Raw genomic sequence first — 17,199 nt, 5'->3', positions numbered from 1 at the left:
ATTTATTTTTTTTTGGGGGGGGGGGGGTGGAATGCATAGAAATAATTTGCAGGTTAATATTTTTACTACCTATTTTCCCAATGATAAAAACATTGAAAAAATATCTGAATTTACAGTATAACAATGACTATGCATCCTAGCTTTGCAAAGCAAAGGTATAATAATATCTTCACTTGTTTTGAGGCAGTATTGGTCATTTTGTTAAGGCATCTGAATTCTTATGCTCGGATTGATATACATATGAATTTGACTTTACTTTCATTGTTTAAATTATTCTGTCTTACGTTTTTTTGGAAGTATCTATTAACGTGATTACTACTACCTTGTGGCTGGGGTCAATTTTTGCGTGTTCATTTTATGCAAACCTTATTAAAATACATATCCTGTGTCCCTGCTTCTCCTACGAGAATCTGACAACACTTGGTTCTCCTTTCTGTTCTTGTAATTTTTATCATAACAAGGAAGATTCTGCCTCCAAAATTTTGAAGGCATGTATCATTACAACAAAACTTGTGGATGCGGAAAAGGTCTTCAATACAGAAGGTAAAAAAGAGTGTTATCAGATCCTTTTAAGCTAAGCGTTTTACACAGGATTAGTATTATGTTTTAATACTGAATGTAAAGGAGTAGCTTCAGAACTGTAGCTCTTCAGTCTGTGGTGTTTTCTGACATATTTTTTAGAAGTTTACTGTTCATATTAATTTGATTAGTAAGTCATTGTTAGAATATAAGCAGAACATTAACATTGTTTTATGATTAAATGAAAAAGATTAAGCTTCAAACAGTTGCACCTGAACTTCACAAGCATAAATAATTTTCATTTTCTTGACATAGTTAAATAGTTAGCAGGAAAACCATCTTTTAAAAAAATATGCTTAAACTTCAAACTTACAGATAAAAAAAATATGTAATGTACTATACATAAAGGGATATTTCACATGGATGAAATCTTCGTTAAAACAATTTTAATTAATGCTTAACCTTTACCCATGGAAACCATGAGAATTAGTACCCTCAAATAAAATTCTCAAAAAAGAAAATTTTTAATGTGAAAATTGATTTTTCAGTTATAGGACTTGGTGTAGACAAAGAATCTTTACCTGTACAGTCTAAACCTGAATGGGTTGCGGAAAGAAACCGGTATGAATTTGGGGTACCAGGACTAGAGCTTAATACTAATTACAGAATAAAAGTTTGGGCCAAAACTAAAACAGGAAGAGGTGAAATTGAATTTGTAGATGTCAAAACTGCTCCTGAAAATAGTTAGTATTTATTTAGAAAAATATGAATAAAAAGATTCAACTAAAATAGTATACTGAATTTTCAAAGAAAAAACAAAAAAAACACAATACACCTGAACTATGAACATTGATTGAAAAAAACAAGTTGATTGTATTATCAGATACCAGTACCTAGATTAACTAAAAGGAACAGCTAATAACATTTAACGCCTCAAGTCGAGAACTTGTCTAAATGGTCTCATAAGTTAACTTGAGAAAAATAATCAAGAAACCAACCTGGCAGTGCTTAGTAAAATGTTGCTCTGTTAAAGGCATCCCATAATGCTTTAAAAACAAGTAAATGTTGTAAAGTAGTTTCAAGAACAAAATACAAAGATTAGTAAACAGTCAAAGGAGATGAAGAAATGGTCAAATGTTCATTCACTAAATATTGGAGAAGAAAAACATAAATGTAAAAACACAAAACAGTTAAAGTTAAACTGCAGAAAATGGTGACCCAGTATTTCGACCTAAAACGACAATTTTTACTCGCCTAACACACTGAGATCATTTTATATTCTAGCTCATAAGGTAGCAATTTGCAGTAAGATATATCACCCTCTTGAACACATTTTTCCTTCTCTAAGTCAACCAGCCATTGTCTTACCATAATCATCTGCATGCAAAGCAGATAAGCATTTTTTAGTAACACATATTAATTTTTAAAGTTGTTTTAACCTTAGCAGACATTCCGGCACACATCCTTCTCTGTTTAAGGTAAACTTACTGAAATAAGATTTATAACCAGGTGGTGATACAAACATGAAATTAGAACATGATGAAGAAAAATTCATTTGGATTTATTATAATTTATTGGATTCTGTACTTATTTTCTCGATTTATTAAAATCACACAAGTTGTAGTACAATATTTGTGAAATTGCTGATTCTCAAACCATTTATGCAAATTTTGGATTTTCAAAAAGAGATGTTGACAAATGAATATATAACTTTATACTTTATAATGTTTTTTTCCTTTAAATTGACCAGTAAAAAATATGATTTTGGTCCACAGAGGAGAAAGGAGGAGTGACCCATATCTCTCTCCAAGATACAGTTATTGAAAATCTGATCATCTGGACACTTGTATTTCTGCTGTAAACTAAACGCTAGTCTTTATTATTATTGCAGTGCCTACTGTTCCTTACATTCTGGATGCTCTCCCAGCTAAAACATCTATCAATGTTTCCTGGCAGATCAACAAAGGTGATGTCGCAGGATATCATTACTTTGTGGAGTACAGAAAATATGGTAAATACAATCTAACCCATTTGTGTCCTTCTTTTAAGTTAAAACTTTGCATTTAATAATTTGTTTAATTATCCTGGTGACCATTTATTGAAGAATTGTCAAGGATATATGAAGCAATTTACAAATTCTTTTTCATTATCTCATACTTTCAAAATTTAAAAAATACAATGGCTTGGGATATAATGTATAAATTTTAAAACAGTGACAATCATGTGACATAGAGAGAAAAGACAGCAACTGTCTACTCTTTTTATACCTCCATTCTAGGATTCCTTTCGTGTCTGTTTATATTTTTGTCACATTTTTAGCTCACCTGGCCCACCAGGTCTCATCACTTGGCGTCCGTCGTACGTTAACTGTTACAAAAATCTTCTCCTCTGAAACTACTAGGCCAAATAAAACCAAACTTGGCCTAAATCATCCTTAGGGTATCTAGTTTTAAAAATGTATCCGATGACCCTGCCCATCAACCAAGATGGCCACAATGGCTAAAAATAAAACATGGGGGTAAAATGCCTTTTTTGGCTTATATCTCTGAAACTAAAGCATTTAGAGCAAATCTGAGGGGAGTGAATTTGTTCATCAGGTCAAGATCTATCTGCCTTGAAACTTTCAGATGCATCAAACAACCCCTTATTGAGTTGCTGCCCCTAAATTGGTAATTTTAAGGAAATTTTGCAGTTTTTGGTTATTATCTTGAGATATAAATAGAGATAAACTGTAAACAGCAAAATTGTTCAGCAAAGTAAGCTCTACAAATAAGTCAACATGGTCAAAATTGTCAATTGACCCCTTCTGGAGTTATTGCCCTTTAAAGTCAGTTTTTCACAATTTTTCATAATTTTTTGTAAATTTTTACAAAAAACTTTTTTTCTGAAACTATTAGGCCAAGTTCATTATAGATAGAGATAATTGTAAACAGTAAGAATTTTCAGTAAAGTAAGAACTACAAATAAGTCAACATGACCAAAATTGTCAATTGACTCCTTAAAGAGTTATTGCCCTTTAAAGTCAATTTTTCACAATTTTTTCTTATTTTTGTAATCTTTACAAAAACTTCTCCTCTGAAACTACTGGGCCAAATTAAACCAAACTTAAGCTCAATCATCCTTAGGGTATCTAGTTTAAAAAATGTATCCGATGACCCTGGCCATTAACCAAGATGGCTGCCATGGCTAAAAATAGAACATGGGGGTAAAATGCCGTTTTTGGCTTATATCTCTGAAACTAAAGCATTAAGAGCAAATCTGCGGAGAAGTAAAATTGTTCATCAGGTCAAGATCTATCTGCCATGTTATTTTCAGATGCATCAAACAACCCCTTAGTAGGTTGCTGCCCCTAAATTGGTAATTTTAAGGAAATTTTGCAGTTTTTGGTTATTATCTTGAATATTATAATAGATAGAGATAAACTGTAGACAGCAAAATTGTTCAACAAAGTAGACTCTACAAATAAGTCGACATGGTGAAATTGTCAATTGACCCCTACCAGAGTAATTGCCCTTTAAAGTTAATTTTTCACAATTTTTCGTAATTTTTATGCCCCCGCCATAGCGGAGGGGGCATTAAGTTTTACCCTTGTCCGTCTGTATGTCCGTCCGTCCGTACGTCCCAAAGTTGGTTTCTGTTCTCTAACTTTATTTTGCCTCAACCAAATGTTATGAAACTTATAGACAATGCTCATTATCACTAAATACAGATCAAGTTTGAATTTTGGTGGCGTCACTTTTACCGTTCTAGAGTTGTGCTCCTTTACAAATGGAAAAATTGCTAAATTTTTCGTTTCCGTTCTCTAACTTATGTTTGCCTCAACCAAATGTTATGAAACTTATACACAATGTTTATTACCACAATATACAGCTCAAGTTTGAATTTTGGTGTCGTCACTTTTACTGTTTTAGAGTTATGCCCTTTACAAATGGAAAAATTGTAAATTTTCTTTTTTTTTTCTAAATATCAAGTCATTTTTAAAATTGGAGTTATCTTCCTTTGTCCATGATTATAGTTGAATCAACTACAATCAATGCTTTATACAATGCAATGTTTAATTTTGCCTTCCACTGATAAATTAAAGCAATTTTTAAAAATATAAAAAAATATTTGAAAGTCTTCTTTGAAAATTGGAATTATCTTTCTTTGTGCATAATGGTAGTTGAATCAACTACAACCAATGCTTTATACAATGCAATATTCAATTTTACTTCCTACTGATAAATTAATTTGTTTCCGTTTTCTAACTATAGTTTGCCTCAACCAAATGTTATGAAACTTATACACAATGCTTATTACTACATAATACAGATTAAGTACGAAAATTGGTGGCAACCCTTTTACCATTCTTGAGTTATGTCCCTTTATAAACATAAAAATTATTTTTCGTTTCCGTTCTCTTACTTTAGTTTGTCTCAACCAAATGTTATAAAACTTATACACAACCGTTCTAGAGTTATGCGTGTTTACAAATAGAAAAATTGCTGAATTTTTAGTTTCTGTTCTCTACTTAAGTTAGCTTCAACCAAATGTTATGAGACTTACACACAATGCTAATTACCACAAAACTCAGATCAAGTTCAAATTTGGGTAGCGTCACTTTTACCGTTCTTCAGTTATGTCCCTTTATAACTATATGATGTGCAAGCAGGGGCATCATCTGTGTCCACATGTGGACACTATCCACAATTATTTGTAAATTTTTACAAAAATCTTTTACTCTGAAACTACTGGGCCAAGTTAATTATAGATAGAGATAATTGTAAACAGCAAGAATGTTCAGTAAAGTAAGATCTACAAACAAGTCACCATCACGAAAATAGAGAATTTTGTCATGAATTCTATTCTTGTCTATAATGTGTGTCCTTTGTTTAATATGCACATAAACCAAGGTGAGCGACACAGGCTCTTTAGAGCCTCTAGTTCTCTTGTACTACTAAAGGGGAAACAGAATGACTTCATATTTGTCAAAAGCTTGATAGTGATGAGCTGTAAAGTGTAACCACTTTTTCAAACTTCTAATTTTTCGATATGTTGAATTAACTTAAATTTTATCATCACTTTTATGAGGAATCTTATTTGATGAATTTAAACTATAGATAAGACTTTCAAATTGAATTTTAATTTAAATTTTAGTTAAATACATGGAAGGCATCATTCAAATCAGGCTAAGCTATGGCATGACAGTAATGAAAAGTCGGCAGGAATTAATGTGTTTTATCTGCAGGAAAGCAATTTATATGTGAAATGACATTTCCAAAATGCCTTCAGTCAGTTAGAGGCAAGATTTTTTTCATGTGCAGTAAACTACATCTTAAAAGAGCTTGCTGATTTGAAAAATATTTTATGTAAGAAATATTATATTATGTCTAAAGTAGCCAAAGATATGTTTTGTTTTATTTTTCAGGAGAACACAAATTTCAATCTGGACCACTTGAAAAGAGAAATACGTGGTCTGTCATAAATAATTTGACATCTGGTAGTTCTTATGAAGTTAAAGTGGTTGCTGAAAGTGGGAATTTTAAAGCTCGTAGTGAAATTAAACTTGTAACGACAGCAAAGACTGATGGTAAATAGCATTTACTTTCTCTATCATCCAATCTCTGATAGGATGAATGTTGTTGCTCTTTTGTTTTTGTCTCACGAGCATGTCATATGGAGGCCACAATGGATAAAAATGAGAGAAATTTATAAATATTATGTATAGTGTATTTGCTGGGATACATTCTACGATAATTCAGGGATGAATTATTTTTGCTTGGTGGGGGAACATGTTGCCATTGTCATTATATGTATAATTAAAATGTTTGATTTGTCATTCATCAGTTCATTTATGCCACTCATTTCACTTTCTGTTTCATAATTCTCAATATAACGTTTGCCTGAGACTGACGACAGTTCAAATACACATCACTGCACAATTTATGCGTTTGCTAGAATAGAAATATGATTGCACGCCAAGGGTCCGGAAACGGTCATATATGCCAGTCATGTCCTAAGATGAAACTATTTGTCCTAAACAAGAAATTGGGATTTAGGACAAATTTTATTTTTTTAAAGAAGTAATTTCGGTCATTTCATTGACTCAATGTTTGAAATCGGATTCCTTAATCGCCATTTTGCACTGTCTTGTGTAAGTTGTAATCACTTGTTTTTGTTTATAATCCCTTTCCTGTAATAAAACTGCCACTCCAGTAGTTTGATAATCCTGAGGGCCCTCCTAATATCTATATCAATGCCTCCGGGAAACATTGGCTAATGATCGCTAATCACTTTTTACCTGTGGTTTTAATATTCACACCTGACAGTGATCACAAGCTCAGAATAATATCTTAACAAAAATTGAAATTCCCTGACACGTGTATTCATTATTTAATTACTTTTCAGCAAAGACAATCATCAAATCTGATTTAAAAATTAAACCTAAATTTACGAAGAAAAAAGTATTTTTTTCATGTGCTTTTTTTACTATATAATATGCATGCGTGAAATTGTCTTCAGCAAATTTATAATTTAATCGTAAAATGCAAATGTAATGCCAAATTAAACGAGTGCAACTATTGTCTGTTACATTCAAACACTTTTAAAGGTAATAAAATTAAAAAAAGCCGGTGATTTCCTGTCAATTTGATAAACAAAACAAATCCCGGAAATGAATCCGGAATTATTCGTATTTTAACTTTATCGCAAACTTCCGGTTTTAACTTTTGTCAAATCGAAAGAAACGTAAGCAATGTCTGAGAGATTTACCATTTTGAGTAATTAAAATCATTTCAATTTTAAACTATTGCCTTCCCTTAACTGTTCTTCATGGTAATGGTAAGACATTTACTTAGTAAATGCGATGAAACAGCAATACAAGTTCGTTGATGCTATGAATCTAGTTAAGTTGACATCAACAATTTGGAAAGGGGCACCAACTTTTCAATCATCTCAAAATGACCGAAATTGTGTGGAAAAATTTCCGGATCCTTGTTGCACGCACATGGGAAAATAAATGTACGCCTTATATATATATATATGTGTTTTTAGTATCTCATTAAATGCTTAACCGCCTTTCATAGCGGCCGCTTTAAAGCTGAAACAATATTTACAGGTATGTTAATTTTGTTATTTGAAAAAGTCTTAATTTACAGTTTCTTGATAGAATTTCATTTAGTAAAGGTTATATTGATCAATATATATGATAGTTTTATCGTCAATATCTATGATAAGATTGGATATGGCTTTTCCATACTTTTTACATAGTTCTCTAGTAAAATTCAGAATAACTGAACTACAGCTATAAATTTTCTGAATTACATTATTAGTTCAGGATGTAATTTTGTAGTGCTTTGTCGAAATAATTAGTCTGTCAGTTTTTGGTCTCTATTTAGCTTGAGGTATAATATTTAGGTTATGAATGAATGTATTTGTTTTTTCCGAATTTGTTGAAAGATTTGTATATGTTGAAATAAATATGAATTTACAGTTAATAAAAGTGGTACCAAGCCACTGTCTGATATTTGCCATAAATGTAAATTTGGTGTATGCCCAGTCCACAGTGACATAGATTTGGAGATTTTCTTGAGAGGTTTATTCTTGCTAATTTCTAGATTAAGGTAATATTTTGAAAATATTTCCTGGCATAAATTTGATCTTATAGCAAGATCAGAATCAGGGACAAGAAAAAACATGCAATTGAAACCTTGCAAGTAGATATGGTGCTGGAAACATCAAAATCTAATACACTTTACAGTAAATCATCTTTGATAAAAACTAATCATGCTATTGATGCTCTGCTTGATTAAAAGTTTTATTTTTTTTTTCAGAGGTAGCATCTGCTGTGTATAATGCAGAATGGTTCATCATCATGATGGTTGTCTTAGCTTTACTTATACTAATATTATTTATAGTGTGCCTTGTAAAACGCAGCAGAGGAGATAAATACCATGGTAAGTCAGAGTTTTTTGTACTGTTTCATTTGTTTTGCAAATAAAAACAAACATAGAAATTACCAGATAGTGTGTTGAAATAAAAGCAGACTTACAGAAATTCCATAAGACAGCCCCAAATAATAGCTGGTCTGAAAGATAAGTTGCATTACTGATAATAAGATTATGTGCAATTTTGGGTTAACTTTTTTCAGACATTTGGGCAGCCACATGCAAAAGCGTGTCTGACTGAAATATAAGTTATCTTCAATATTAGAATATAAAAGTACAACTTTATAAGTCAATCAAGGCTTTCTACATCCTCTACTTACTTTTGTGCTAACTTTTTTGAAATTTTAATCATAATTTGTCATGATTTTCCTCTTGTGTCTACCAGCAATTTTTTTGCTGGAATGGTTTGAGGCAAGGGACGACCATTAGCTCATTAGTTGAATAGGATACAATACACAAAACCCAGTTTTTTAATGTCGATTTTATTTGACTTTAAGCATTACTTGATTTATTTTTTTAGTACAAGAAAAAGAGAAATTAAGAGGTTTGGAGAATGATGAAAAGAAGACAGCTCAATATAATGGATTTAATGACAAGTAAGCTATACAGCAGCCCGACAAACAATCAACATTCATTCATCATTTAATCTGGACTTACTATGCCATAATCATCATGTTTATTGCTTTGAATATATCATGTCTTGACTCATTAGATGGACATAAGTAGTCATACTAATCTACACTGATCAAACTAACCAACACTGGTCAATTTAACCTGTACTTGTCAAGCTCATCAATTTTATGAGTCATGTCGAAGCCTCCATTTGAGTTGAACTTAATAGAAAACAGAAGAAGTCAAAAGTTATAATTAAGAACTTCATTAACAATTTAAACATAGGTTCAAAAACTAAGACAAGGATTTTCAAATAATCAAGTTTGTTTCCTATTTTTATATTTTTGGGCAAAGGGGAACAACTCCTTCAAAGGACAAACTATGGTCCCTGCCTATATAAAGCAATTGACATGGTTGAGGGGTGTTGTGAGGAATAATAATTTTTACTTTACAAGTGCATGACACATCAAATTTTATATTACTCACATACATCATAACATTCTCTTTACTTAAGGTTTGCATTGACAGGGAATCAGTCTGTCCTAATCAACAGTGATCTCCCTTTGCAAAAAATCCTGAAATTGGAAGCAAAGTTCTTTGTTTGAAAACAATTATTGCTGATGCAAAACTGGAAAGTCTTGATATTTCAAGGCATCCATAATTGACCATGAGATTGCTCGAAAGACCAGGAAAAAGAATTTTACAGAATTTACAATTTGACTTGTGGGGAATACTATAATGTCATACTGCTGTAAAGATATTTCCAGGAATAGCCCTCAGGAAAGTTTAAAAAAATTACAGGTTGTTAAATACAATTCTGTGATATATATAGAATTGGCAGAGAGTTCTGTTTTGGTTCTTAGAGGTCCCTCTGTGTAAGAACTGGAAGTAAAGGATGTTAAGTACCCATGTTGTAGTAGTAAGTTCTAAGATGGAAGTTTTGTTAGTGGCTCCCATTTTGTATATTGGATACAACTTTTTATGGCAGACACCACCACGAGTATCTGTTTTATAAAAAAAAGTTTCTTTCATGAAATAAACAATATTTCTGTATCTAGTAAAAAATTCCTCACGCATCAATCATTCTCATCAAATCATTCTTCACATTGTTTTGGCTTTCTCACTGTTGTATTGTTTCCTGTCTTCATTTCCTCTTTACAATTTCTTTGAATTAGTTATTATATTATTTTATCAGTTTTATTTCATACTTTTCTATTGTTTATTTAATGACAGCTTCAAACTTTTTCTGTCCTAGCATTAATACTTGGGGAAACACTTACATCTACCTGATTTGAATGCTTTGAGACTCTTAGATTTATTAATTTGATTTTTTCTTCAATTGTAATATCAAAATATGGTCAGAGATAATTGCTTATTATAAATCAAGTCTTTTTATATTACTTTTTCAATTTCTGCTTTCCCTAAATGTATTACATTCAAGACCATGATAAATTTCAATATGAAAAAAAAAATAGAATTTCAAAAACAGATAATATGTTTTGCATGAAATGGTAAGACTCGTAATTCATTATGTAATTTTACCATATCCCAATAGATATATATGTAAATCTTGTCTTGTGGAAGATGTGTTGTCATAGCATTTAAATCATATATATATGTCTAAATATCAGTGTAATTTGGTCAAATCATATGCATTGATTGTTGGTACAGTGGCCAGTATCACAAAGTATTCAGGACGAGAATATCAAGTTATAGTTTAGCTTGAGAGCACCAGGCAAATTGATATACAACATCTTACTTAACAGGGAAAAGGCTTATCGTGTTTTAACTTCTATTATAATTTTATAAAGCCTACTATGAATTTAATGATTCATATACTTTTGGGAATCATCTTCTTGAAATTTTACAAAAAGAAGAACAACACTTCAACACAATTTGCTTAATTTCCATGAGTTAAGATGAACTATTCAGGACTTCATCATACAATAAGGATTTATATTGTCAGTAGAAATTATGTTATTACTTAATATTATTTATATTTTTGTTTTTCCCTATTCCTTAAAGGATAGCCACCTGGGATTTTGATGAGCTGTGAGTCCTGACAAAATGCAGGTGTTATTTTTGATATTTTTTCTTCCCCAGCTCTACTTTCAGTTTCACTTTCAAATTTTATGCATGTTTTGTTTAATTGTAGTGGCTTCTTCTATTTGGTTTATTTCTTTTTATGTTCAATTTTATTGATGTTGTTTTCATCATAAACAGCTTATTATCATAACATGTGTGCATTATGTCAATTTGGCTGTCATGAAGTTTAATTTGAACATCTCCTTTCATAAATTAACTGACATTGTTTTAAAAGATACATGCTTTTTTTTTATAGTTATAATCAATTCTAGCTGATGAAATATTTGCCTCAAAAAATATTCATGCATAAATAACCAGGAACTAATAAAGATTGATGTTTTTTGTGTGACACAATTTTTCAATTTAGAATTTGCACTTAACAGCTAGTTAAATAATCAAATGGGGTCCTAAGATTTCTTTAGTGATTTAAAATGATAAGGATAACTTTTTTTGCTCCACCTACTAAAGTAAGGGTGTTTTTTAATGTGTGCATCCGTCCAACTGTTTCTACGTTGTTCTGTCCTGTATCATATGGGTTTAAAGTAGGTTTAATTTTGGTTTAAGGCAAGTTATTATGAAGTAGTGGTCACATCAATGTGAAACTTACGTTAAAGTTTGGGTTTAAGGTAGGTTAAGGTTTTGATTTAAGGTTTAGCATGAACTTTTAGTCACATCAAATGGAAAGTTAGTATACTTTCAGTAGCAAGGTTTGCTAGTGACCTAATACAGTGTTTAGGGGGCGAGAGCAAGAGAATTCACAATTCACCAAATATGGAAAAGTGAGGCCAATCATAATGCTTAATCTTGTTTTTTAATTTTTTACCTTGTACGTCTGTCTGTCCGTACGTCAGTACGTCCCGAAATTGGTTTCTGTTTCATACTTGCCATTCTCTGACAATGAGAAATCATGTCATGACATGTCAAAAAGCGTGTGAAAACGCGCGATGAAGATGCGGACTTTTTAACAATGTTCATAATTTCACATTATACAAATTTGTTAATATAAAAAACAATATTCTACTATAAACTTTTATTGAATTCAACAGTGGTCTGTTTTGCTACTTTTAAAGCAAAACCACTAGGTACAAATTCAAAACAACTGCCAGTTTGGTTACATTTACTTGATAACAAGGCACACAATATATCATTGTCAAGTTCTGATCAGAATTCAGTGTGAATTTCTTTATAATTGAAAATGCTCTCTCACAGTCAGAATTGATATTGGCTGAACTAAAATAGCTTTATCAAGCTTTGAAAGAGTGTCATAACGTTTTTTTTGCTGTCTAAAATGTCATCTATTATCTCTGCCATTGCTCCCAACAAACTATATATGTTGCTATTGCCTGGTCAAAACTAGGTAGTTTATCAGAAGACAGCTGGTTCTATGAGAACTGATCCAACAATTCTGTGATATTTCCATCCCCTATGGCCTGTGTAAATCTGTTGGCTAGATTTGAAACTGATAAAGAAAAATATTTTTTTATTTGATTACCATTAAACACATTAAAAGCTTAATCAAATAGCTACATTGCAGTTCTCCTCTCACATGTATTGTTATGATTACAACATAGGGTGGTGCACAATGCCTTACTCGTCCCTCGATCATTTAAACTCGAACTCACAAATACAATTTATAAATCTTGAATCTCAATCTTAGACGTACACATCGTTTTCACTTAACAATTGGCTCTTTAGACGAGGGTACAGTTCCCGAAAGCGACCTCTTTCTGTGGACATTTCCCCAACATGAATTTAAAAAAGAAAAAAAACGAGAATCGCAATATCACTAACGACCAAAAAATCTAAATAACGAAAAAGCGTGTAATTGCGTGTAAAGTGATGAAAAGCGTGTACACGCCATGTGACAAAATCCTCGTGTGTAAACCGTTGAAAAAGCATGTATTACATGCGAATATCATGTCAGTTGGCATGTTCTGTTCCCTAACTTTAGTTTTGCCTTTTACCTTTCTAGAGTTATGCCCCTTTACAAATGGACAAAATAGCTGAATTTTTCGTTTCCATTCTCTATCAAGTTTGCCTCAACATAATGTTATGAAACTTATACACAATGCTTATTACCACAAGACTCAGATCAAGTACGAATCACTTTTACCGTTCTTTAGCTATGTCCCGTTATAACGTTATATGCAAGCAGGGTCATCATCTGTGCCCCATTAACACATTCCTCATTCATTTTTTTTTTTATCAAATTAAAACCCATTCATTTTTTCATGTGATTTTTTTCCCCAGTTAGTATAAGTAAAATGTCAACTATATTTAGTAGATAGAATCATTGCAAGGTATACATATCAGACAGAAAGGGTTCATCTGACCTTGACCTCATTTTCATTAGTCATGATAAGGTTTGTTTCTCAGATACTATAAGTAATAGGTCAACTATATCAAGCGTAAAGAATTATTGTAAGGTGTAATTGTCTGTCTGACAGGGATCATTTGACCATGACCTTACTTTCCTGGTTTATTGGTTAGTGTCAAATTTTGAATAGTCCTTACTCCTTAGGCAAGATTCTAAGATACCATAAGAAATAGGTCAACTATCTTCGGGGCATAGAAAATTGTAATTGTCCTTCTGACATTGACCTGATTTTCATGATTCATTGATAAGTTTATGTGATACCTGTAGTAAGACATTGATCTTAACGATTTTCATTCATAAACAGTAGAGCAGGGAAGATATTTCAACATAAAATTCATTCATAAACAGTAGAGCAGGGAAGATATTTCAGCATGTGCAATATCTTGTGATATGAGTTCCTTTTTCATTTGGTAGAAAGAAGGCATTAAATGATTGTATGAAGTAAGTATCTGATATAAAGCAACCAATCTATTTGTCCGTGATGCTTCTGCTTCAAACGTAACTATTTACCATTTGTAACTTCAAACGTAACTATTTACCATTTGTAACTTCAAACGTAACTATTTACCATTTGTAACTTCAAACGTAACTATTTACCATTTGTAACTTCAAACGTAACTATTTACCATTTGTAACTTCAAACGTAACTATTTACCATTTGTAACTTAAGAAAGCGTTTATTTCAAATCAAAATACTTGATCACACTAAATATTGTTAGGTTAAATGAAGTAATGGGGTCAGATAGACCAATGTTTTCTTTGGTTTTAAAAGTTGGGTGTTCTACTTCCACAGAATTAGGTTGACTTATCATTTTTCAAAATGACAAATTCTTAAAGGTCATTTTCAAACTTGGCAGCATAAACAAAACAAAACACTTTTATCATTGAAAAATAAAAAAATGATTAGTTTGTGGATGACAGAATGGTATTGTTCTGTTGTTTGTAGCTGGAAATCCCCCTTTCTCTAACAGTTGATTTAAATTAACAGTGACCACTCTTAAGAATGAATAAAGAGAGCCACTACCATCCCAACTACCCCTAAATAATTATCCCTTGCATAGCCCTGAACTAACATTGATATACATTATTAGTCAAGTAAATTATGAAGTACTATAATTTCTGATGAAAGTTCCAGTGAAAACACTTATACAGTACAAACAGTGATGTCATTTAGCCTCAGGTGATAGATGTCTCATTGGCAATTATACCACATCTTCTTATTATTGTCTTGCCTGAAATCTTATTATTTTCTTGCCCTAAACGAAAGTATTCATCTAAGAATGCTCAACATATGTATGCTAATCTGATGGATTATACTCTTTGTATTAAGCTTGATATTGAAGAAGGTACAAGATCTAGATGCTTCAAACTCTGTATGTAAATGCCTTCTGTTTCGATGTTTCTATGTGTCATATGTCCATTGTCCTTGACCTCATTTCACAATTCAGTGACTGTTTTTCATATATCTTTCTCACTTATTATAAGTAAAAGGATCACAATATTTGGTATATGAGATCCTTGCAAGGTCTTCATATCCATCAGACAGGGTTCACCTGACCTTGACCTCATTTCATTGATCAGTGATCAAGATTATTGTAAGCTTTTATGATTAGGACTATTTCTCAGGTTCTATAAGAAACTATATTTGGTGTATGGAATAATGAACATGTCCATCTTGAAGGTTTCATCTGACGTAGACCTTGTTTTCTTGGTTCATTGGTCTAGGTTAAATGTCTGTGCTATTAGGCTTGTTTCTCAGATGGTTAACTATGCTTGGGGTATGGACTGATTGTAAGGTGTACATGTCTGTCTGGCAGGATTTATCTGACTTTCACTTCATTAAGTTAAGATAGATCTTGATAATGCTAAGTTTATGCGATAGTTGCCTTAAAGACTTTCAACATAAATTCAATCATGATCAGTAAAGCAGGTGAGACATTTCAGCGTGTGCACTCTTTTTATATTAATTTGTAACTCGCTAGGTTTTGCAGGAGGTTGGTCCAGTATTTTGCTTGTAAATGTTCTGATAAACAAATGATGGAATTTTCTTTGCTGCTTTTGGAAAACAACATGCATTTATGTCAGATATTTGATTGCCTTTCTTAAATTCATTGAAAACTTGGGGCAATTTTTAATTTGAACTTTAATGTAGACACTTGTCTAAATCTGAGTAAATCTCTAGATGTTGTTTTTGGTTTATTGGACTGTTGTCTCATTGATACACATTCATCATTTTCTTTTGTTTGTATTTGTACTATTTTGAATAATTCCAGAGGGGTTAGCTACTTTAAACTAAAAAAATTGATTATAGTTGACAAAGTAGTAAGCAGAACAGAAATTGTTAATTTTGTCATCACATAGTTAAATATGTAAAATGTCTCGAAACTTTTAGCCCTTATAAGCTCTCTGTGACAATTTATTTTAAGGCAGACATAAGGGACTCTATTAAAAACATTATACAAGGATTCTGAATACAGTGAAAATCTTCATGTCAGTTACAGAATATTCTTGACAGAAGAAAAAATGATAGCCCAAATTAGAAAAACCTACATATTATGTTAAATGTTAATTGGTTTTCATCCCAAATTTGCACAAATCATTTTCTTCTTGTGCACTTTTAGAATGGATCTAAAGTCCCTGTTATAATGTTTAATTGATTTCTTTTTAAACAACATTTGTGAAAACAAATCACTTTTTGGTGGAAGAAGACTTTTATAAATGTCTTCTGAAATCCAATACTGGTAGCTGTTCAAGTCTAAACATAGAACTGTTTCCAGGAGTGTTTCCTTATCCTTTTACAATTTTGTAACTTCCATGCCTCATCTCGACACCTATTTGTACACATGATCAGTTGCAGTTTGATAAATAATGTCTGCATCATTTTATGAAACAAAGACAGAGAAACAAATGTACAGTGAGGCTTTAAAAAATAATCAAACACTAAATTTCTTCTGGTCTCTAATTAGTGAGACCAAAATTTGAAAGTACAGTGACAATTTGGCCTGACTACTAAAGCAATCCTTTTTATAAAAGTCTTACTTTTACAACTAAAATAAACAGCTCCAGTGATGCAAAAAGAGACCACCATTATCATACATTTAGAATTTTAAATACTCTTTTTAACACCTAGTGACACAAGAATGTACTAGTACCGGTAATATTTCTAAGGGGAAAAAGTAATAAAAAAACATGTCTGCTTTCTCTATGTTCAAGAGTTATAAAAGGGATAGCAAAATGGTGTTCACAAATGTTTATCTGCATAAAAAAACATAATAAAATTGAGAATGGAAATGGGGAATGTGTCAAAGAGACAACAACCCGACCATAGAGCAGACAACAGCCGAAGGCCACCAATGGGTCTTCAATGCAGCGAGAAACTCCCGCACCCGGAGGCGTCCTTCAGCTGGCCCCTAAACAAATATGTATACTAGTTCAGTGATAATGGACATCATACTAAACTCCAAATTATACAAAAGAAACTAAAATTAAAAATGATACAAGACTAACAAAGGTCAGAGGCTCCTGACTTGGGACAGGTGCAAAAATGCTGCGGGGTTAAACATGTTTTTTGAGATCTCAACCCTCCCCTTATACCTCTAGCCAATGTAGAAAAAACAAACGTACAACAGTACGCACAGTAAAACTCAGTTTAAGAGAAGTCTGAGTCCGATGTCAGAATAG

General features: G+C 31.9%; 1 protein-coding gene across 8 annotated transcripts in view; it reads left to right on the top strand.

The window, feature by feature from the left end:
* LOC127706637 (neurofascin-like) overlaps positions 1-17,199 on the top strand; it is a 99,516-nt gene that overhangs the window by 75,545 nt on the left and 6,772 nt on the right. For 6 of the 8 annotated variants that reach the window (XM_052211331.1, XM_052211295.1, XM_052211303.1 and 3 more), the window contains 5 exons: positions 1,068-1,262; positions 2,411-2,530; positions 5,927-6,088; positions 8,331-8,453; positions 8,965-9,040. In XM_052211331.1, the coding sequence (XP_052067291.1) occupies positions 1,068-1,262; positions 2,411-2,530; positions 5,927-6,088; positions 8,331-8,453; positions 8,965-9,040 (676 nt within the window). Of the gene's footprint in view, positions 1-1,067; positions 1,263-2,410; positions 2,531-5,926; positions 6,089-8,330; positions 8,454-8,964; positions 9,041-11,081; positions 11,130-17,199 lie in introns of all 8 variants that reach the window. The other 2 variants (XM_052211339.1, XM_052211346.1) reach the window with 2 other exon arrangements.

This window comes from Mytilus californianus, unplaced genomic scaffold, assembly GCF_021869535.1.
Source record: "Mytilus californianus isolate M0D057914Y unplaced genomic scaffold, xbMytCali1.0.p SCAF_1, whole genome shotgun sequence".
NCBI lineage: Eukaryota > Metazoa > Mollusca > Bivalvia > Mytilida > Mytilidae > Mytilus > Mytilus californianus.
This window is presented reverse-complemented; position numbering and strand designations above follow the sequence as displayed.